This window comes from Rhipicephalus microplus, chromosome 4 (genome assembly GCF_043290135.1).
Source record: "Rhipicephalus microplus isolate Deutch F79 chromosome 4, USDA_Rmic, whole genome shotgun sequence".
In the NCBI taxonomy this organism is placed as follows: Eukaryota; Metazoa; Arthropoda; class Arachnida; order Ixodida; family Ixodidae; genus Rhipicephalus; species Rhipicephalus microplus.
This window is the reverse complement of record NC_134703.1, coordinates 49,056,146-49,080,359: the sequence shown is the minus strand read 5'-3', so window position 1 is coordinate 49,080,359 and position 24,214 is coordinate 49,056,146. Positions and strand designations below refer to the sequence as shown.

The window sequence follows — 24,214 nt, the reverse complement described above, 5'->3', positions numbered from 1 at the left end:
TCCATTTCCCAAGTTTTTGTTATCGTCCGAAAACACCGCACGATTCTCAGCGCAAACCGCGCCTGCAGTTTTCTAGAAGGTTCCGGACTGTAGTAGATCATTTCGATAAGATCACGCCCACTGTGCGAACGGTACGGATTGTTCTGGAACCTACGCCACCACCAGCGATAACGCTAGAACATTCGACGGCAAGAGTATAAATGCCGACGCGCTTCGCCGCTTGTCAGTTGTTGATCGAAGGCCGATGCTGCGTTCGCCGCTATCAGTCCGAGACTGCTATCTGTGCAAGACTGCTGCTGTAATTAGACTTTCCCTTTACCGGGCACAGGTTCGCCCAAATAAACAGTTAAATCCCAACACGAAGTTTTCTGTCTTTGGCCACGTCACGACCCCGTGACAATATCTTGGCAAATCAATACTTCATATCTTACGACAGTGAAATATTATTGAGCCAGTTGGTATTTCACAAGCTCTATGCTTTGGTGCACGATGCATCACACTAGCCAAGTGCGACATTTCGGAAGTATACTCTCATTTGTAGCCTTCACACACGTCCAACACGAATATGTAATGCTTATTGATGCTAGATAATAAGCTGGGCCCGCATCCACAACATAACTCAAGCATCTCTTTCCATTCTTCTCAGATTTGACTGCACCAGCAACAATGGCTCTTTCATTAAAGAAGCCATGCAACACCTTTCTGAATCATGATGAAATACCTTCACTATTAGTACATGACGCTTTATGAACCACAGGCCGGAAAAATGTTTAGAATACGCCAAGTACTAGTAGAGTTACAAGAATTTTTTGCACACTTCAAGTGCTTTCTCTATTCTCTCATACCAGCGAACAAACTAAAAACTGCACACAGAGGGGTGTATGAAAAGGAGGAAAGAATAAGCGCCTCTTTGCCAGCACATGCTGTAACCTTGAGCCATCGCTTTTCTTTTTTTTTTCCCCAAGCCCGTTCAGTGTGATTGCAAACACGCACGTCGGCACATGGCAGCAGCTCCCGGTGGGCACAGAAACTGTGCAGCTTATGACGTGCAAATCGGCCAACGGTGGTGACTTTCGGTATACTATGGTGTAGAAACTTGCGTACACAACATCAATCGTACAGGGAAGAGGGACCGATGTTTAGTCGACTTTGAGAATTGAAAATTTCAGGCTGCATGATGCGCTATAACATTTCACTCGCGTGTTCTCGTGAGCCTCGACTACCGCTCGGCAGAGTGCTCTTAGCATGCTCAAGAAATGTTGCAGGGCCCCCTTAAGTTTTCAATGACAAGCACAGCAACCAATAGCGGTATTGATAGCGGAGTGCACATTCCCCACAGCATATGATCAGCACATAACTCCGCTGCATTAAGCAACAATCCCGGACTAATCTGACAATACCATGGAGGCAACCAAGGGTGTTTGACATCTCAGAGCAATGCACAGGTGACAGACAATCACTTGTGAAGGAACTTTAGAATAAGGCTGACAAGAGAAGGCTTTCCAACGTCGTGGTAATTGCCCTTGTATTAGAGCCATTTATGTCTATCTGTGGATTCACCCCTCACTAGAATACCTTGGTCACAGTAAGAGTAAACAGTATTTTGTGCTTTTCGACAGAACACCCTATATACAAATAATTTATCAGTGGAATATGTTTGTATGTTGTAGGGAGTGTTGCAAGGCCCTGCTAAAAAAACAGGGAGCGAGCAGCCTGCAGCGCGTGGCTCCGAGAAGCTGCGAGACACATACCTGTCTGACCCGAACCTTGCAGCAGTAAAGATGTCTGTATTGTTTGCTGCCTTGCATGCCCTCTTCAAGGGCTCCAGCTGACCGCCAGCCCAGAGCCCACTATGTTAACTACACATTCATATCATAGTGTGATGTCAATGGGGTAGTGAATGTGCTGTTTTCAAAAATGTTGCAGTTTCACTGCAAGGTTCAAACAATGAATTCAACAGCCACAAAATGCAGTGTTATACGAAGTAAGGCTAGCAGCTGATTCCTTTAGCCTCTGACCTGGTGGAACGCTGGCGTAAGGAAACCTGAGAATCGGGAAACCTGGGAATCACTGCTGCAAGTGACGTGACCTTACATAATGCTGTCAATCACTTCAACGCTAACTGAGTTTCGCATATGCTGTGGGTCACAGACTATACGAAGGAATAGCTATCTACTGATACTTGTCAAGACAGGGCACACACAACTGTACCCCACTGCTCAAAGTATGTAGCTCGTGCGAGAGCAAGGCAGCTCCTCTGCAAGAACAACCGTGGATCATTTGCATGATGGAAAACAGCAAGTGTGTTTCCTTGCTGCTTGAGCAACAATGGCTGGCTGCCTTCACACGCTTTTTCTAGCACATAGAACATATGATGTGAACAGTGATGTTACCACCCTTGGGCTTCACATGAAACCTGACGGCAATGGAGAAAATGCTCCTTGAAGGTTCACATAATTTCCCGCAGAAAAATTTCAAATAGCACATTTGTTGTGAAGCACACCGCATCATACTGTCAATAGAAGAAAAAATTAATGAGTTGTCATTTAGGATAACTACAAAATGGGCATGTTGGTAAAGGTCCATGATGAAAAAAGCGTGACTTCCTGTTTACTTCCTGTGTCTTCGCAAAATCTGCCCTTTTTTCGTCGGGTGTAATGGATTGATCGAATCTCTTGTGGACTCACTATCCTTTCAATAACAGTTTAATCAACAGAACACGAAAAAACTGCTTTTTTTGAGTGCACATTCACTACATGCTGTAAGCATTGTGTATACAAGACAGACAACAGCGTCAAGGAAATAAGAAGGACCCATGCATTATGGCAACTGGTATATGTGAACCTTTTTTTTTCTGATTCCTACATCAACTGGTGCTAAATGGCACCAATTTCACTGCCACAATTCGATGCTACTAAAAATATGTCAATGCTGTGAGTGCCGATGGAATGTATGTAAGGTTCAATGAAAAGTTACTTACATCAACGCTTCTGCTTTCAAGTGTGGCATATTTCTGCTCTATGCTCTCACTTTTTCTCCGGCCCGTTGCTGACCATGGGCTTGTATTTGCAGAGCTAAATGTATAGAGAGAGAGAGAGAGATGAGGAGGAAGGCTGACAGGCTAACTAGATATTAGCATCCGGTCTAAATGTATGGAACGATAGCATAGTCATGTGGTTAGAAGGCATTTTTTTAGAGTAATTATTTAATGTAGCTGAAAGCAGCCTGCTTACACATTTTTGTTAGTACAGTTACTTCATGGCAGGAGACTCGTTTCAAATCGTTCCGTGCGAAAGATGGCACAATTTCTTTCATTTCAGCCTCCTACAAGTCTGCTTGAAGGGCCCCTCATCAGGTCTGCTGATTTTGAGCAAAGTGCAATGTTTACACTCATGATCATGTCAAGAGTTGCATTGCTATGTGCAACGGAAAAAGATAAAGTTTTGAGCTTAACACCCTTTACTCTTCTCCTCAATGGTGCTGGGCTCCACGATCAGGCAATGAAGTAGGTAAAGGTGGCATTATGTATGTAAAGGTGCTGCACCGTAAAACCTTCATGTCCTCCTCACTTGCTGTTCCATGCAGCGAGCAGGGAGCAGCATAAACAACAGAAAAAGGAGGAGGGCGCATCTTGCCCATGCATCGAGACGTGCCCGGGATGTTATGATGCCAGTGCATCGTGTGACCCCCTGGCTCCCACACGAGAGAACGCTGTGGGGGAAGCTTGGCGTGCAAACGCTAGACAGTGCATGTGGCAAGGGTGCGAAGCTTGCTGCTTTCAAATATTTTTCATCCCTGCCTGTAATGAACCACTTTTGAAAATTCTTGCGGTAGGATGCTTTCTGTTGGACACGTTAGAACTTCCAGTGCAAAACTAAAATTTTCTATGTGGTCTGGTAAGGGGCCCTTCAATGGAGCGTCAAATCAGTGTAAAATATTAATTATGTAGTGCCATGAAAAATGTTTCCAAAGCAAGTTTTGTTACAAGGTTGGACAATGTGCTTAACACAGTATAATCCACACAAAAAATTGCCTGCTGAAGTTATTATAGGCTTTAAGAGCATAATTCTTTTTCTAACTTCTAAACACAAGACAGATGCACTGCAGTTCTTGAGAGCATAACTCAGTTTTAGCAAGCCAAGAATGTTGCTAGAGAAAAAGACATTGTGAATGTATAGATTCATTGTTTTTCTGCAATTGAATTATGCCATAGCTACTGATCCTCAAAATTACACTAATATATTGGTTTTGAAGAAACAAGAACGACCTTCTTTTACCTCTCAGCCATAGGCACATCAGATGTGAATGAAAGGCAATCTGGAGACAAAATATCCATGTCTGATACTGAACAGCCACTAACATCCAAAGTGGACCCAGCGGTAGCTGCCGCCCTCACATCTGAAAAGCAAAGCACAGGCTTACATCAACATGCAAGTAAAAAGCACTGGTGGTCGGTTGAGACTAGTACAAAAAGAAAATGAAAATTTCACAATGCTCACTTATCACCCCTGTGTTTCAGCTTTTTCTCTCTCTCTTTTTTTTTCAACTTTGTTGCAGGAGGATGAATTTCAATCCTGAACATCACAACAACCAAGCGACCGCCATATGAACTTTTCTCTACAAGCCATAGCTTGACAAACATGAGTGGAACTCACTAAGACTCACTCAAGAAATATATCTTGCGCTTTGAACTCACTCGGACTCCGACTCACCAAGATTTTCCCGAGACGGACTCGCTCATACTCGCACCCACTAAAATTTTTTTCGGTCGAACTCACTCAGACTCAAACTCACCAAAATATTCAAAATATTACTCAGCCAGACTCACTCGGACTCACGGCTCGATCTGAGTCTGAACGAGTCCGAGTTAGTCAACTCGTGAGTGTGTTCGACCGCCTATGCTACTAGCAATTTTTAGTATTCACCTACGTTACAAATCTCTGGCTTCACACTTTAAACAGGTACTGAAAAAGTTGAACAACTTGCTCGCCTTGAGTAATGCTTCCATGCACTGAAACTTAGGGCACACATAGGTATTTTGAAGCTAAGAAAGTCCACATTGCTTATTTAACTGATTAAATAACAGAACTTACCAAATACTATGCTGCACACAAAAAAGTGCCGCTCACCTTCTAAGGTCACCGCAGCGAAAACTCGAGGCTTGTAAGGCACTGCACCTGCCTCAAGAGCTTTGCACACATAGCCGTCCAAAAAGGACAGTGTAGTGTCAACCTGCGATGATGAGCCCTGTCGTTAGCAGGTGCAATGCGACGCATCACGCTGACCATCCATGAGAAAAGAAAATAAGCAGAATGAACTGTGCACTCCATCTCACAAACGTAAGTTCTGTATATGAGCTACTAAGTCATGGTCAAACATGTGATCACAACTCTGTAGTCCTCTGGGATACTCTCCATTGTAGAGAGATTATTTAGAATGCTTTTTACCCACATAACAATCAAAGATAATACTGTGTATTGATGCCAATATTGTGAATAAAAAAGAATAAATATTGATTGATTTGTTGGTTGATTGATTTCTTGATTGATTGATTGATTGATTGATTGATTGATTGATTGAATACATTCAATGCTACACGAAAGTGTCTGTCGAGCTGGGAGATCTTTTTCAAGCAGTACATTGCGAGGCACTGTAAGTGGGCAAGAGCTCTGCACATGCACGGAAGCAAGCAGCAGCGCAGCAGAGAGAAGGGGAAACACGTGACCGATATACCTGGTTTCCATTTTTCTGCCGGAGAAGGCACTGCCTGTCCTGAGTCGCAGTGCCATTAAGCGTTGCTGGAGAGCCTATAGCCAGCGCAAGCGAGATTATGTTAGGCATTAGTCTGCAACATACTAAGGGTAATTGCCTGTTGCCTTGTGAGATTTTTTGTGTGGTGGAGGAAACTCTCTCCTTTCCAAGTAAAAGTGTTATGCGAGCTCGTTAAAAGTTAATGGAGCGTTCCAAAACTCTTGGGCCCCAATCTGTGCCAAGGCTTGTCCACCCTTGCACCTAAGAGTGGACATTGTCGTTGATGTTGGTGAGTCCAGATTTTGGCCCAAGCATGCCGGGAACCAACTAATCATGTGCATAGTTATTGTCTTGTGTAGCGATCAAGCTATGCCTTGACCCAGCGGGTCATTCGCCACGCCGGATTAGGCCCAAAAGGACAGTCTGACAGACGCTGTTGAAGATTTGAGCCATGGTCCAGACCAAGCAGCAAGCAAAGGCGAGTTCCCGTCCTTCAAATGCCCCCCTCTTGTCACCCCTTCAAGCAGCAGCGTGACTGAAGGCCTCGTCGACTCATCGGTCGACAGGAAAGCTGGCGTGGCCGGCACCAGAGCTAACGGTGGAGCGGCGCTTCTTTAATCCTCCGTCAAGTAGCCGACCGGCCGACTGCCTATGCCCGCCAGGCATTGTCCCTGCTTGCCGGAGGACGAGACGTAGTGTCGCCAAGACGCCGCGACGCCACAGAGAGGACAACAGGGACGGCGTCTTCCTGGGGGAGACCCCAGCGGCTGCCGCGGATCGCCCCGCTAATTGAGCGAACAAAATCGGCGCACCCTTTGAAGTATGCGGCCAGGATCGTGCGCACTCTCAACTAAAGGCACACACACGACGAGGAAGAGCCCTGCTGGCGCCACCACAGTGCAGTGTTCACGTGGACCTTGCATGCTCGCCCCCCCTCACCTGTGTGTGCGTGATTGGTGGTCGACTCGGAGAGGAGGAGCCCGACAGGGCATAAAACGACGCGGCAGAGTGCTGGACGTCGCTCTGAACTATGTAAAGTTCAACCACCATACTCGTGGTTTGTGAAACCACTAGTTCTTCTCTTCTGTCATCTCGACAACTCACTGTAAAGATGTAAATAAATCCGTTAAGTTTGCTCAAAGCTCTCCCCTAGTCCTTGGCTCGACGAAGCGACGGCGATCGGCCCCGCTACCCGCAGACTGCGGTCGCCGCGACGCGCAACAACTGGTGACAGCGGTGGGATGCCATCAGCGACCTTCCTTTGAACCATAACAACTGGTGGCAGCGGTGGGATGCCATCAGCGACCTTCCTTCCGAACCGCTACAACTGGATGGCAAGCGGTTGGATGTGAGCCTGGAGGACGGAAAATGAACAACACGCCGAGATCATGGAGACTGGCAGCTGTGGACTGGTGAGTGCTGGCTTTGGTTTTTTGGTTGCCAGGCTGATAAGATAGAAGTGCAATCTTTTTGCTGGTAGAGGCTACCACAGAAGCAGTTATTTACGGAACTTCTGGGTAGAGAGTGAGCTGCACCACACTATTTCTCTGTCATGGATTGGAAGCGTTTGTTGAAGAATCAGCTCCTGATTCTGGGGGAGGAGCTGGGAGCAGAAGTAGATGCGAGGATGAAGAAACACGCAATTGTTGGCGCTATCGAGGGCTTGAATCTGACCAGTGAAGATATTAAAGAAACGTGGAACGAGATTCAAAAGCAACAGGAACAGGAGCGTCAGGAAAGGCGTGAGGAACAGGAGCGTCAGGAAAGGCGAGAGCAAGAGAGAGAGCAGTGGAAGGAAAGCCTTAAAGTAAAACTGGAACAGGAGCATCAGGAAAGGCGAGAGCAAGAGAGAGAGCAGTGGAAGGAAAGCCTTAAAGTAAAACAAGAAGAGACCAGAAGATCAATACAGTGCCTTAGATGGTATCAAGTAAATTCCAGGATCCATGCGTTCGAAGAGGGCGAGGATATAGAGAGTCACCTAACCTCTTACGAGAATGTTTGCACAGACCTAGGGCTCGACGAAGACTATTGGTCTATCACCTTATTGAGTGTCCTTCCGTGCGACTTAATGGGTAGAATAGGGTACCTTTCCGAGGAGGAGTTTAATGATTACAATGTAACTAAGGCAGCCTTACTGCGGTGCTTCGGCATCAGAGCTGACAGAAAGGAAATGGAGTACAAGCTCACGAACGCTCCGTTGAAGAACGCGAGACGGTGTGCTGGTATTAAAACCAAGCCTGACAGAGGTCCGCGTGTCTCTCATAGCACCAAGGTGAATAGTGAGCGCAAATGGGAGATAGAAAAATGGGAGCGAGGTGAAGAGCGTGAGCGAGCACTCAGCCTAGAGATTGAACTGTCAGAACAAAAAGTCGAGGCAACGCGGAGGAAGATTCAGCCATCTGCAAGTGTAGAGCACGAGAAGTGCGAGGTGCAGCCCAGAGCTTTAGAGAAGGCTAGCACGTGTGAACATAGCAGCGGATTCAAAGGCGAATCGAGTTTGAGTGCTGCGAATGAGGCTGCGCTGAGTAGAGAGGCCGACGAAGGCCAGAGCGAGTGCGACGAGGAGCTTTGCCAGTTAACTGTTAGCGAAACAGCTAGAATAGCTGTAGACAATCTGGCACAGACCTCAACTGTGTTTGTCGCGACGGTGGATCTTGCAAATGGGGTCGAAGTAGGCAAGAACACCGGAGAAAGCTCAGAAGCAGCGAACGTAGAGAATGGTATCAGTGCATTTCCAGACCGCTCTCAGGAATGCGAGCAAGATTTTTCGAAGGGAAACAGCTGCATTGTTCCTAAGTGTGTTAACCAGTCCGCCAGTCTAGAGGGTGAGAATAAAGATGACCAGGTCGAAAATCATTTACACCGCGCGACTGAGACAGCTGACGAAAGCTGTGAGAGGGTTCACGAGTGTGAGATGCGATCGGGAGGCTCAGAAACGACACGCAAAAAGCGGCGCAGACGAAAGACGTCGCAAATCCGCGAGAAAGACGAACAGTACTACGCGTGTAAAAGAAGGCGCAAAACCTGTCAGCGTAGCAAATAAGAGCTTTGCAGCAGCGTCAAAATTACATTGCATGCGTCCGAGCAACCGGACGAAAAGTAAGAGGAAAGCGGGTTCGCGAATGGAATTGCGTGGAGAGCGCCGGTCTTTCCGTTCTATCCACAGAATGTTTCAGGGCGCACCTGAGTACAGCGTTAGCACAGGTGAATCGGCCAGACAAGGCGACAGAGCCAAGAAATCAAAGTGCCGAAACACTGTGGCAGGTGGTGCAGAAGCACCCTTGAGCTGTAAAACTACCGATGACGCAACCCGAGGCCAATTTCCTAACGGTGCAGAAAAAGTCGGTCGTAGACGTCGCCGTAGAGGAGTGAAAGGTACGCGCGCGACAGAGCGAAGGCAAGAAGGAGGAAGCAAGCATCGGGGAGAAAGAAAAGAGGGTAGCTCATCGGCCAGTTCAGCGAAGAGGCCTTTGTGGCGGGAAATAAGGCGCCAGCGGCAAAAGGGTAGGCCCCAGCGCGCATTCTCGCGACGGAATGTACGCAGGAGATTTAAAGCTTTGCGGGAACAGGATTCTAGAAGGGGTCCTAGAGGAAAAGGAAAAGCCACAATAGCTAAATACCACACGCGAGCTAGCCAAAAGAACGCATGGCCACTCTGTCCCACGCATCGCTCCGGTCCCCTACGCCGAACTGACAGAAGCCCGCAAAAATCGCGAATGAGGCGTAACGCTGCAGTTCGGCTTGTTGCTCGTGCACGTTGTTGTCTCGCGCGTTTTCAGAGTCGTAGACCACGACCGCCGCATGTACGGCTGAAAGGGGAGCGACAGCTGTAGGCGGGAGAGTCGGACACAGGAGTTTTTTTTTTGGAATCATACTTGTTTGGTTATATTTGGTTTTAAAGTGGTGTACCTGTGTCATCTTCACAGCTAGTTTGCTTCGACACTTTTTTCTTCCCTCTAGATTTGGTTTGCGTATAAGCTTTGTCAAAACTTCGAGTTGAATTGTTAAGCGTTATGCGGAAGCAGTGACCCGCGTCGGTCAACCGACTGCTTCGAAATTAGTTTTTCTTTGAGAAAACAAAAATCGTAAAGGAAGTGTGGTTCGCCCGCTAAAAAGGAAATGCGATTTTCAAAATGCTCATGTTTTGGAATCGTTCGGTACCGGATATTTAGCATAAAAATTATGCAGGTTTTGTTATGCGCTCCTGACGTGTACATCAAGTGTTATTGTTCCTTGCGTTTGTTCCTTGAGAAAATTCATGTTCAGATGAGGGTTTAGGGATACCTAGGTGAGAGAGATATCGCCTATGGTTAGGTGCGTATGGGTATGCTAGCGCTCTTTGGATGAGAGTAAGATGTCGTGCTAGAGCGCACAGCAAAGTCTTGTGCGTTCTTTAAAAACATGGGCTGACATGAAACTACATTCAGCAAATAAGCGTGTTAGTACACGAAATTGCATTACCCTTTGTTATTTTAGTATGTGCTCAGGGATCAGGTGAATTCTTTAGCTGAGCGTCATGTTATACGGAACGTTGAGGGACGTTTTTCCGTAATGATTTTAAAGGGTATTTTAAGTAATTGAAATTTTTAGCTATGAGCAAGAGTATTAGTGTGGTTGCCCCTTAAAAAACAAAAATAAGCGTAGGTGCATTGTGGCACATTTGAAAGACCGGCCTGGTTGCCGAAAACTCATTGCCGGCGCTTGCTGGTTCTAGCGGTTGGTCTTTGTAGTTTCAATGGTGTTGGGAGACTGCGGTTACTGTGATCTCTCCCGTCGAGCAGCTGATACTACCCGACGTCCGAGATCTTCCCGTCGGCGGAGGAGCTGTAGCGATCAAGCTATGCCTTGACCCAGCGGGTCATTCGCCACGCCGGATTAGGCCCAAAAGGACAGTCTGACAGACGCTGTTGAAGATTTGAGCCATGGTCCAGACCAAGCAGCAAGCAAGGGCGAGTTCCCGTCCTTCAAATGCGGACCCTGTTGTCACCCCTTCAAGCAGCAGCGTGACTGATGGCCTCGTCGACTCATCGGGCGACAGGAAAGCTGGCGTGGCCGGCACCAGAGCTGACGGCGGAGCGGCGCTTCTTTAATCCTCCGTCAAATAGTCGACCGGCCGACTGCCTATGCCCACCAGGCATTGTCCCTGCTTGCCGGAGGACGAGACGTAGTGTCGCCAAGACGCCGCGACGCCACAGAGAGGACAACAGGGACGGCGTCTTCCTGGGGGAGACCGCGGCGGCTGCCGCGGATCGCCCCGCTAATTGAGCGAACAAAATCGGCGGACCCTTTGAAGTATGCGGCCAGAATCGTGGGCACTCTCCACTAAAGGCACACACACGACGAAGAAGAGCCCTGCTGGCGCCACCACAGTGCAGTGTTCACGTGTGACCTTGCATGCTCACCCCCCCTCTCCTGTGTGTGCGTGCTTGGTGGTCGACTCGGAGAGGAGGAGCCCGACAGGGAATAAAACGACGCGGCAGAGTGCTGGACGTCGCTCTGAACTATGTAAAGTTCAACCACCACACTCGTGGTTTGTGAAACCACTAGTTCTTCTCTTCTCTTCTGTCATCTCGACAACTCACTGTAAAGATGTAAATAAATCCGTTAAGTTTGCTCAAAGCTCTCCCCTAGTTCTTGGCTCGACGGAGCGACGGCGATCGGCCCCGCTACCCGCAGACAAGGTCGCCGCGACGCACAACACTTGTTCCTAAAAATCTCAAGGGCCTCTTTTTCTATGGAGCCCAAGGCAAACACTCTGACCACTAATCTAGAATTGAAGTAGATTTGCATTCATTTTATAATCATACAAGAGTAGGTTTGTGCGAAAAGTGAATTTTAAGTTTGAAGCAAATTCGATTGTATATATTACATATAAAGAAAAACAGTTATATTAATCTTGACCTACCTACCCTGCATGATAACATTAAAAAATGAAAATAAAGCCTCTGTGCAGATTGCTGTTGTTGTTTGTTCGAAGAAAGTTTAAACAAATTTAAGTAGTAACAGGATTTTACTTTCGATAAGATGCAAGAAATAACCTGTAGAATACATAACATTTTAAAATTCATTATACTTAGAGTGTATAAGCTGGCACAACAAGCTTTTAAGCTCGAAAAATATGATGACTCAATTTGAGGGTAATGTGTTCATTTAAAAAGCTTGCAACACTTTTTTAAGTAGCCATAGAATGGATCCACTAAGGAAGCTTATGGCCTTATGAATTCACTGACGCAAAAAAAGTTTTAGAATCCGTCCAGTACAACCAGAGTTGCAAAGGTTTGTCGGACGCTGCGATTGCATTCTCTCTCCTCTCATCTTGACGAAATTGCTGGAAGCTAAGTAGGGAGAGATGGCACAAAGAAAGAAAATACGTCACACGAGCTTTGTGACCTTGCGCACTTTTTTTCTTTTTCCTTCGAATACACGGCTTTTCAGTGTGATAGCGCACGTACGTATGGACACGTCACGGTCTCCAAAGGTGTTCCCAGTAACGAACGAGCGTTCCATGCTCAAATCAGCCAATGGCTGATAAAATGGCTGCGACGAGTGATTTTTAGCTTGTTACATCATCCATCAAGCAAAGAGAACAATTTTCTTAGCTAACTTTAAGAATTAATTGTGAATCGCAGGCCACATACTGCGCTATAATATTTGGCTCGCGTGTTCTCGGTAGCCTCGACTACCGATCGGCAGCGTTTTCCAACCATGATCGAAAAGTATTGCAGGGGCCCCTTTAAATTTAAAGTGGGGCTTCGCGGCTGAGCACATTTATTCTAAATATGTGCTTTCACGGCTTAGCACCTCTAAACTGCAGTAAAACCACCTTTACAAAAAGTTACATGCAAACTAATATACACTTATTTGTTCATTGCAAATACTTCTAAATTTTCAATAATTTGAATTCGAATACTCAACTTTTCGTTGGAATATTCAAAGAAGTTAAATATTGCCACGTTCCATTTCCCAAGTTTTTGTTATCGTCCCAAAACACCACACGATTCTCAGCGCAAACCGCGCCTGCAGTTTTCGAGAAGGTTCCGGACTGTAGTAGATCATTTCGATAAGATCACGCCCACTGTGCGAACGGTACAGATTGTTCTGGAACCTATGCCACCGCCAGCGATAACGCTAGAACATTCGAGGGAAAGAGTATAAATGCCGACGCGCTTCGCCGTTTGTAAGTTGTTGATCGAAGGCCGACGCTCCGTTCGCCGCTATCAGTCCGAGACTGCTATCTGTGCCACACTGCTGCTGTAATTGGACTTTCCGTTTACCGGGCACAGGTTCGGCCAAATAAACAGTTAAATCCCAACACGAAGTCTCCTGTCTTCGGCCACGTCACGACCCCGTGACATCTGGTGGAGGTGCTGCTTCGTTCATGTACCGGACGCCCCCGTCAAGCCGTGAACCCAGCCCACGTCGCGGAGAAGACACCGACGCCAACCAGGAGCAGCGAACAAGCCGCCGAAAGCAAGGGCTACCACCGGAGTACGAGCTTCTACAAGACAAGGCGCGGAAGACCAAGGCCATGACCGCGACTGCAGCGACAATGACAATCGCAGCGTCCCAGCCCACGATGGTCATGCATCAACCCAGGGAACCACCAATTTTCTATGGGTCATCGTTCGAAGACCCGGAGTCCTGGCTAGAAACATACGACAGTAGGCCGCCCTCAACCACTGGGACCATGACGAAAAGCTGCGTCGTGTGTTCTTCTATTTGGAAGACACCGCAAGGACCTGGCTCGAAAATCGGGAGTCCACGCTCCTAACGTGGGATGTTTTCTGCGGCGCATTCCTGCAAACGTTCGCGAGCGTCGCTCGCAAAGAGAGGGCCGCTGCTTTATTACAGACCCGGGTTCAGCTACCAAATGAAAATGTCGCCATTTTCACAGAAGAAATGACCCGACTATTTCGTCACGCTGACCCTGACATGCCTGAGGAGAAAAAAGTTCGTTTCCTCATGCGAGGGGTCAAACAGGAGCTCTTCGCGGGACTGATGAGAAACCCACCGAAAACCGTCCAAGAATTTGTAGCCAAAGCTACTATTGTAGCTTTGGCTACAAATTTGTAGCCACTATTGAAAAGACCCTGGACATGCGCACCAGACAGTATAATCGTCACCTGACTGCAGACTGCGCTGCTGCTCAAGCCAGTAACTCCAGAGACCTGCGTGAAACGATCCGAGCGATCGTGCGGGAAGAGCTGCGCAAGCTGTTGCCTTCGGCGCAGCGTCAAGTGGATTCAATCGCCGACATTGTGCGAGAAGAAGTTCGGCAATCGCTTCAAAATCCCCACGCACCGCTGCCCGAGCCGGAAGCTATGAGCTACGCCGCTGCACTGCGCCACAACGCTCCTCCCCGTCCACGCCAAAACGCCGCGCCATCGCACTTCCGTCGACAGACGCCACCGCCGCCACCACCCCCACCGACGTCATACCGTTCGCCAGCGGGCCAGCGCAGTGCACCGAGAAAGACAGACGTCTGGCGCACCCCTGACCATCGCCCGCTCTGTTACCACTGCGGCGAGGCCAGACACACATACCGCCGTTGCCAGTACCGACAGATGGGACTGCGTGGCTTCGCCGTCAATGCACCGTGTCCACAGCCAGGAGAACGACCACGTGACATCACCGACTACCTGACAGGAACTCGGTGGACACCACGAAGCCCTTCGCGTTCGCCGTCGCCCAGCCGCTGCACGTCACCGCACCACCGGCAGTACTCTGGCCCAACGCGGGGCCGGTCTCCTAGCCCGTATCCGGGAAACTAAGGGCAGCAACCGGTGGAGGTGTGGTTGCTGTGCGACGAACTACCGAAGATCCTCCGACGACGACGACGCCGCGACGGAGCTTTCCGAACACAACGCCAACCAGGCAAAGCCCTGACGGGGAAAGCTCACTTACCGAAGGTGGCCTGACGACGCAACATGGAAGCAGCGGAACAAGCCGACGCAGCCGTGACCCGACGCCACGCCCTAACTGTAATGCGAGACGGCGAACTAGCGACCTCGACGTTCTTATCGACGGCCACAGTGTGACCGCTCTCGTCGATACTGGAGCCGACTATTGTGTCATCAGTGGGTCGTTCGCCGCGAAGTTAAAGAAAGTTAGGACAGCTTGGAAAGGCCCTGAGATCCGCACAGCCGGAGGTCATCTCGTAACGCCTGCAGGAATCTGCACAGCGAGAGTCACCATTAACGGCCGTATTTATCCTACAGACTTCGTAGTCCTACAGCGTTGCTCGAGAGATGTCATCCTTGGCATGGACTTCTTATGCCTCCATGGTGCTGTCATCAACCTAAAAACAAAGTCGATAACGTTATCCACAGAAGAAGCACTACCGCCACGCACGCCGTCAGGACACCATGCCTTGAATGTGCTGGAAGAACAAGTCACCATTCCGCCTCGCTCAAGCGTCATTATTTCAGTCGGCGCTCCTAAATCACCTGACTTCGAAGGCGTCATTGAAGGCAGTCAGACTCTGTTGGTCACCCGAAATATTTGCGTCGCAAGAGGAATTGCAGAGCTGCGGGGAGGCAAAGCAACGGTTATGCTCACGAATTTCAGCAATGAGTACAAACATGTGAACAAAGGAACAACGGTCACATACATCGAAGAAATTATCGAAGCCACCAGTGCTTTCGCCCTCCCCGATTCTGCAGAACCTGCTCAGAGGAACCAAGCCCCTTCCATAGCTTTTGACGTCAATCCCAGACTTCCGAACAATAAGCAAGAACAGCTCGAGGCCCTGCTCTTAAAGTACGAAGATTGTTTTTCGTCGTCATCGAAAATTCGGCAGACCCCAATCACGAAACATCGCATCATAACCGAAGAAAATGCCAGACCACTCCGTCAGAGTCCGTACAGGGTTTCGATGCGAGAACGTGAGGCCATGAAGAGACAAGTTGATGAAATGCTGCGGGATGACATTATCCAGCTGTCCAAGAGTCCATGGGCATCCCCCGTGGTGTTAGTGAAGAAAAAGGATGGGACCCTACGTCTCTGCGTCGATTATCGCCGCCTGAACAAAATCACAAGAAAGGACGTGTATCCTCTCCCACGAATAGACGACGCACTTGATCGGCTCCATAACGCCAAGTACTTTTCGTCAATGGACCTCAAAGCTGGCTATTGGCAAATCGAAGTCGACGAAAGAGACCGAGAGCAGACGGCGTTTATAACACCGGACGGCCTCTTCGAGTTTAAGGTGATGCCCTTCGGCCTTTGCTCAGCGCCTGCAACTTTTCAACGCGTTATGGATACAGTACTGGCAGGATTGAAGTGGCAGACTTGCCTTGTGTACTTGGACGACGTTGTCGTGTTTTCCTCGAGTTTCGACGAGCATCTTTGGCGCCTTGAAGCTGTACTTCAAGCGATCAAGACTTCCGGACTCGCACTGAAGCCAGAAAAGTGCAGATTTGCGTATGAGGAGCTCTTGTTTCTGGGGCACGTTATCAGCAAGTCTGGAGTTCGTCCCTATCCACGGAAAACAGCCGCCATCGCCGACTTCCCGCCGCCCACTGACAAGAAAGCCGTGCGCCGATTTCTGGGCCTGTGCGCCTATTATAGGCGGTTCGTGAAAAACTTCGCCCGCATCGCCGATCCTCTCACAAACCTTACCAACGCCGACGTGGAGTTCAAGTGGGAAACGCCACAGGAACACGCTTTCCAGGAGCTTAAACATCGCCTCCAGACGCCTCCGTTACTTGCCCATTTCGACGAATTCGCCGAGACAGAAATACATACTGACGCAAGCAGCGTAGGTCTTGGTGCCGTTCTTGTGCAGAGGGCTGACGGACTTGAAAGGGTTATTAGTTATGCCAGCCGATCACTATCCAAAGCAGAAGCAAATTATTCCACAACAGAAAAGGAGTGCCTCGCCATCATCTGGGCTACGTCGAAATTTCGCCCCTACCTCTACGGCAGGCCTTTCAAAGTTGTGAGCGACCACCACGCCTTGTGTTGGCTAGCCACCTTGAAGGACCCTTCAGGTCGCCTCGCACGATGGAACCTGAGACTTCAAGAATATGACATTACTGTCATTTACAAGTCCGGCAAAAAACACTCCGACGCCGACTGTCTCTCTCATGCGCCTGTCGACCAACCGCTACCCGACGACCCGGAGGACGACTACTTCTTGGAAACGATAACTACCGATGACTTCGCTGAACGACAGCGGGCCGACCCGGAACTTAAGGCCCTAATAGAATACCTCGAAGGCAGGACCGCCGAAGTCCCGAAGGTATTCAAGCGCGCACTTGCGTCGTTCTTTCTACGAAACGGTCTTCTACAAAAGAAAAGCTTTTCACCGCTTAGAGCCAAGTACCTCCTTGTGGTGCCTTCAGCTCTGCGACCAGAACTCCTGCAGGCCCTGCACGACGATCCGACAGCAGGGCACCTCAATGTTTCTCGCACGCTCGGGAGGATACAAGAAAGGTACTACTGGCCACGTCTTACGACCGACGTCACTCGTTATGTGAGGACATGCCGGGACTGTTAGCGATGCAAGACACCGCCGACAAGGCCAGCGGGACTTCTGCAGCCAATTGATCCACCTTGCCGACCTTTCCAGCAGATTGGTATGGACCTACTGGGGCCGTTCCCGACGTCCGCTCTCGGAAACAAGTGGATCGTGGTAGCTACCGACTAGCTCACCCACTACGCCGAGACAAAAGCCCTGCCAAAAGGCAGTGCATCCGAGGTAGCTAAGTTCTTCGTCGAAAATATCGTCCTACGTCACGGCCCCCCGGAGGTCCTTATCACCGACAGAGGAACGGCATTCACTGCCGACTTAACTCAAGGGATCTTGGCATACAGCCAAACAAACCACCGCCGGACGACAGCGCACCACCCACAGACTAACGGCCTCACCAAGCGGCTTAACAAGACGATCGCCGACATGCTGTCAATGTACGTCGATGTCGAACACAAGACGTGGGACGCCATTCTTCCGTATGTGACCTTTGCATACAACACGGCGGTGCAGGAGACGACGCAGATATCTCCATACAAATTGGTCTACGGAAGGAGCCCGGCAATGACGCTCGATGCCATGTTACCCAACGTCACCGACGAAGAAAGCCTCGATGTGAGCGAGTACCTTCAACGCGCCGAAGAAGCCCGACAACTTGCGCGTCTCCGTATCAAGAATCAACAGACGACCGACAGCCACCGTTACAACCTTCGACGACGCTTCGTGGAATACCAGCCCGGTGAACGTGTTTGGGTGTGGACGCCGATACGCCGACGTGGACTAAGTGAAAAGCTTCTGCGACGGTACTTCGGACCGTACAGGGTGGTTCGACGTCTCGGCCCACTTGTTTACGAGGTTGTCCCCGACGGCATCACGAACTCTCAACGACGCCGATCGCGACCTGAAGTCGTCCATGTCGCGTGCCTCAAGCCGTTTCATGCGCGTTAACAAACTGAAACAGTGTTTTTTTTTATTATTGTTGTATCGTAATTTATTCATTGTACTTTCTTGCATTATTACTGTACATTCATCTTTGGTTAAAGCATCGGGACGATGCCTTTTTTTCAGAGGAGGGCAATGCCACGTTCCATTTCCCAAGTTTTTGTTATCGTCCCAAAACACCACACGATTCTCAGCGCAAACCGCGCCTGCAGTTTTCGAGAAGGTTCCGGACTGTAGTAGATCATTTCGATAAGATCACGCCCACTGTGCGAACGGTACAGATTGTTCTGGAACCTACGCCACCGCCAGCGATAACGCTAGAACATTCGACGGCAAGAGTATAAATGCCGACGCGCTTCGCCGCTTGTGAGTTGTTGATCGAAGGCCGACGCTCCGTTCGCCGCCATCAGTCCGAGACTGCTATCTGTGCGAGACTGCTGCTGTAATTGGACTTTCCGTTTACCGGGCAAAGGTTCGCCCAAATAAACAGTTAAATCCCAACACGAAGTCTCCTGTCTTCGGCCACGTCACGACCCCGTGAAAATATACACACAAGCCTATACAATAGTGCCAAAGCAATAGCAACCTGCTCCGCTTTAGAAGAGGTGGTACAAGTCGCGGAGTAACTAGCTTCCAGAAAATTGTAATCATGGTACCTTTTTGGCTGACTGCTAAAAATAGCTATTAAAGTGCCATGAACTGATTTTACAACAAGAATATGTAGATACCTCACAAATTTCATGCATACAAATCAGCTGAAAAAATGCAAAAGTAAACAATGAACTTTGTGAACTTTGTTCCATCCAGTGAAATTTTGATGAATCAACTTCATGATTGCACTTACTTTGACATCTTCATTTCCATGGCCTCCATTATCCAAGGAGCTGCATTTCTGCTGAAGGAGCTTGTTCCAGTTAAGGAGCTCCTGTGATCTCTACAGAAAATAAAAAGTAAGACGGATCATTTGCAGGCAGTTATCTTTCACAGAAAAGCACTTTTTAAACACACCAGGAAAGATTTTAAATCTTCAAATGCTGCATCTGTTTCACACACAACATGTAAGCCAAATGTTATTGGCTACATGCATAAGGGAAATGACAATATCATTTGAAGAAGAGTCAAAAATCATTTTTCCCTTCACGCTGTCACAAGCAGCTCTGTAGCAAGCTGGAGCAAATGGATACGACAGCTATTTGTGAACTCCGTGATCACAAGAACATACTCAGTGACAATGTTGCACTAATTCTAAAATAAGTAGGTGCATAATGAATTTGCACGTCTGCCATCTCATAATGATCGAAGTATCACGTTCTTGCTTTCCCCAACTAAATCGATGATTGTCTGCCTAATGATTCCTTCCTCTTTCAACAATCATCTGACATGGCAATCACACACTACTATGTGTGTGCTCTTTCATACACTATGTGCCTGAATCTTCCGAAAAAATCTTGTGAGCCAAATATTATTGACTTGATGCATATAAGGGAAATCCCAATTTCATGCTTAGAAGAGTGAAAAATTCCTCGCTTTTTTCTTCGCATTGTCCCTAGCAGCTGTGTAGTGAGCTGGAACAAGGAGGTTCAACCAGCACCCGTGGACTCCGTAATCAAGAGAACATCCTTAGCAAAAATGTTACCCTAATTTTGCATTATGAAAGTAAATATAAAAAGTTTGCATGTTTGCGATCTCATAACGCTGGAATTATTTCATTTTTGCTCACCCGGTCTCAACTGATGGCTGTCTGCCTAATGATTCTTTTCTCGTGGTAGGATCATCCGATGCGGCATTTGCATACTGGCCTGTATCTGCATGCTCTTCCATACGTTATGTGCCTGAATCTGCCACTTTTCTGACAGCAAGTATGCTATAAGAGCAGTCGCAATTGTAGGTCGGAAAACTCACTCATGGGTCGTTGGACTCAGATCGGGTAGTTATCTGAGGGAGTCCAGGTGAGCAATATTAGGTGAAGTTAAGTTCGAGCAAGTCAGGTACAGAAAAATTTTAGTGAGTACAGTTGACGAAAATATACATGAGTCTGAGTCAGACTAAGGCCTAAGTACAAGATATATTTTTTGAGTGAGTCTGAGTGAGTTCCGTTTTTCTTGCTGACCTGTGGTCCTATGTACTCATCTTCAGCATTACTATCGGCCCCATGTCGACTCATTTTTACAGTTGCGTATAGTCCAACATGCTTAATCACACCAGGGTTCATATGATACCTCAATATTTACAGATCAAAAGGTGGGAGTGCCTCGACCTTAGCTCATGAATTTCTTAATATAGATGCCCTTCGTGAGTTGCGCGCCTTTTATAAAAATTTCTTACTGGATTGCTACTACTGCTAACTCTTATTTTAAGGTAGTACGATATCAAAAGGTGCATGATAGAGCAGATTATACGAGCTATTGGTGTTAAAAAACTCTGACATCATGACTGAAATATATGTGCACATGTGCACTCGTAAGTCAACTTTTAATTAAGGGGGGACGCGGGTCTTAGAACGGTGAAAAATGGCGAGAAAATGCGATATTTGAAATTTTTAGACCTATAAGCACGTGTCCTCAAATTGTGAACGCTGAACCCGATCAGTCAATAGATTATTATTGATTATGAAGTCGCCACGGGAGCCGCAAAACAACCCACGGCAGGTCAAATTTGTTCAAACTTCCCGCGCGCGCCGCCGGCGAGGCAGTCGGCTGATCGCCGCCATCTTGAGCTTGTTTTGAAGCTGATTCCTTTGTGCGCATTTCGCCACCCTTCAAAATGGCGTCGTTTAAACAGAACGGCTGCCCTCGCCCCTTTTCCGGAGCCTCCTTCCGAGCCGCTGAGTGGCCGGAGCGCGCGCGCACCAGGCGAGCCCCCTGTTCCTCGCTTCCAATTTGTTGATGCGGCCAAAGTTGCCCGCGTTTTTTTTGTATATTGTTCGTCGGCCGCCGGTTCCCATTTGCGCACGTTGTTCGTCTGCTTACCGCACATGCCTCCTTGTGCTACGTCACCAACACACCGACTTTCCGTCTTTTGCCGGCATGATTTGAGACGCTCATCTAAAGAAGAAGACGCGCCAAGCATACAGCAAAAAAAGGAGGCGCCCATGGAACGCCCGCCAGAAGAAAGCAGCCGACAACGTGCAGCCAATTTCGCCCGATGCTGCCGAAGCGGCGCATTCCGACGACGGCGCGCAGCTGCGGCCGGTTGTGTCAGAAGCGGTGCACTCTCCTGTGCCTTGCAGCAGCACCTCATCGGATTGTGTCGTCATCGGATCGTCATCTTGCACTTCCAGCAGCATCCTAGACCGCATTGACAGGGCGTTTTATTCGGCGGACGAGTTTGCTGAGTGCCCGAGAAATGCAGCGGGCTTGAAAGCATCACTCGCATCGCAGTGCGCGACGGAACGTAAGTTTGAGTTACTAGATAGTGATCTGGAGGATGGTGGCAAAGAAAACAGGACAGAATTTGTTATTGTTGATCTGGCGGCGATACGCTCGTTATTTGGACTTGTCGCGTGCCCAGAATGCGGTGAAAGAAGCGTCACTATTTCAAAGGCCAAGAAAAAGTACGGGCTGTGTTCGAAGCTCATAGTCACGTGCGGCAGTTGCGACTTTCGCGAAGAGCGTTTTTCGTACCAATGTATAGCCGACAAGACCGACGCCAAAATAAAGCCGTTTGAAGTTAATATGCGTGCCATGAAGGCCATCAACAGTATCGGCAAGGGGGCAACGGCTCTGTCGGACTTCTTTGCCGGGATGAATATTTCGCATCGAGGGCTTCACCACAAGAGTTACCAAAGCCACATGAATATAATGAAAGAAGCCTGCTGTGCGACTGCTGCCGAATGCGAAGCGGCGAGCGTTGCTCACGTCAAGGAGCTCTATGCGGAGTTCGGCAACGCACCCGGAAACGTCGACGTCATTTATGACGGCACCTGGCTTACGCGTGGACATAGCTCGCATATATGTGTTGGCTGCATTGTTGAGATGTATAATGGGCCTCGTGATAGACCATATCGTGCTATCGAACTTTTGCCTGGCTTGCACCACAGGACCCAAGGAAGGAGAAGCAGGACATTCTGCCTGGCTCATTCAGCATGCCCCTCTGTGCCAGAAGAATGTTGATTGTAATGCTGGCCAGATGGAAGTGGAGGCAGCACTACGCTTGTTTGAGCGGTCACTTGAAAAGCACAAGCTTCGTTATACGACAATGCTGTCGGACGGCGACAGCAGGACATTCCATGCACTCACAGAAAAAGAGGTGTACCGCTACGTAAAGCTGGCCAAAAAGGACTGCATAAATCATGTACACAAGCGTATGGGAGCTGCCTTACCTACCCTTGTAGAGAAAAAAAAAAAAGCTCAAGGTGGCTCACATGGTGGAAAGGGCAGACTTACGCAACAAAAGATAAAGAAGATCACCTCATACTATGGCTACGCATTGAGAAGCCACAGGAACGATGTTCCAGGTATGCAGAAGGCTGTTCTAGCAACTTTGAACCACATGTCTTCAACTGACGAGGCACCAAAGCATGACCTTTGCCCTGAAGGCCCTGAATCCTGGTGCAAATTTCAGAGAGCTCTTGCGAAAAATGAGAAGCCGCCACCACACAAGGACAGCATGCCCGATTTCGTAACTGAGGCATTCGAGCCTGTGTTTAGGTGGCTGAGCGACAATGCCCTCTTGGAAAGGTGCAGCGATGGGATCACCCAGAACCCAAGTGAGAGCCTGCACGCTATGATTTGGCAGCAGGCCCCCAAAACTCAGCATGCATCCTTGCGGAGCATTGAAGCCGTTGCCGAAGTCATCAGCCACTTCAACCAAGGCACAACCAAGAGCAACGTGGAAATTGCCGAGAAGCTGGGCTACAGCGCTGGCAATAACTTGGTGCGTCGCAGCCTTGAGAAGGACAAGGGCAGGCTGCAAAAATCGCGAAGAGAGCATCTCAACAACAGTTCAATAAAGGAATGACTTTCAAAGCGTCACAAGCCAGCAGGGGACTCTGCTTACAGCCCTGGTTGCTGTAAACAGTCATGATGGCAAATAGTGAGAATTTACGCAAAAATAAATATTCTTGGTTTTAGACCTAAACATTGTGTAAATCTATTGTCTATCCAAGGACAACATTATTACATGGTTTTTTTCTGTTCCTTTCACTTGTAAGGCACTGGAACGACCACAAAGTAAAAAATAATAATTCTCATGCTGAGTCAATGACTATTTTACAGTTCTAGAACAAGCTGTGAGCAGTATTCTGGGTGGGTACAGTGAAATTTAGTATGGCCATTTATCCTATAATATAGAGCTACAGAATGATGTCATTAATATTGCTGTAGCTTCACTTTAGCAAAAGTTAAAGTTGCTAGAAACTTCAAATGCGTTTTTCTCAGTTCAATGTTCTTGCACATTGCACTCGGCCTTACGGGGGTTTTTCTTATGTTAAACTTGAGTGACTGCGACAAAGTTGGTATCATTTTATTCGTCTTGACATAATCTGGGGGGTGATGCTATTTCTATTTCTCTAGCATCACTTCGAAAATTACCATTGAAGATTGTAGTGAGAGAAATTTATTGTAATATAGTGACCATAAGTGTTCGTCCGTTTTCTTGCTTATAAAATGCCTTCAAATGGATAAAAATAGCATCACCCTTTGGAGCAAGTCTCCAGCATTGGGATTATGCATTCACTTTTTGGATTTAGCAAGAATAAATTGCCAAAAAGTCCCGTAAGAAGTATGCAATTAAGATTCAGACCTTCACATTTTCTAAACCATTTGAAATATTAAGAAACAAATTAGAGATTTGGAATCAGCATGAAAAACTAGCTCAGGTAGTGAAGTTTGGTTAAGATTGAGCAAAAAATAAAAAAAAAATTAGAACCCACGTCCCCCCTTAGACTGACTCAGACTCAGATCGAGCCCTGAGTTTAGGTCTGAGTGAGTTTGAATAAGTGTAATATTTTGGCAAGTTGAGAGAAATTTCAGTGTGTCTGAGTCCTAATGAGCCATAAGTGCAAAATATATTGCTTGAGTTAGTGTGAGTAGGCCTCACTTATTCGGT

The 24,214-nt window shown here is 48.0% G+C and overlaps 1 protein-coding gene across 3 annotated transcripts in view; it reads right to left on the bottom strand.

Moving 5' to 3' along the window:
* LOC119171957 (AP-4 complex subunit epsilon-1) overlaps window positions 1–24,214 on the bottom strand; it is a 44,447-nt gene that overhangs the window by 4,783 nt on the left and 15,450 nt on the right. For all 3 annotated transcript variants that reach the window (XM_075892714.1, XM_075892715.1, XM_075892716.1), the window contains 4 exons: window positions 19,011–19,100; window positions 5,130–5,232; window positions 4,278–4,398; window positions 2,981–3,074 (listed from right to left, as the gene is read on the bottom strand). In XM_075892714.1, the coding sequence (XP_075748829.1) occupies window positions 2,981–3,074; window positions 4,278–4,398; window positions 5,130–5,232; window positions 19,011–19,100 (408 nt within the window). The remainder of the gene's footprint in view (window positions 1–2,980; window positions 3,075–4,277; window positions 4,399–5,129; window positions 5,233–19,010; window positions 19,101–24,214) is intronic.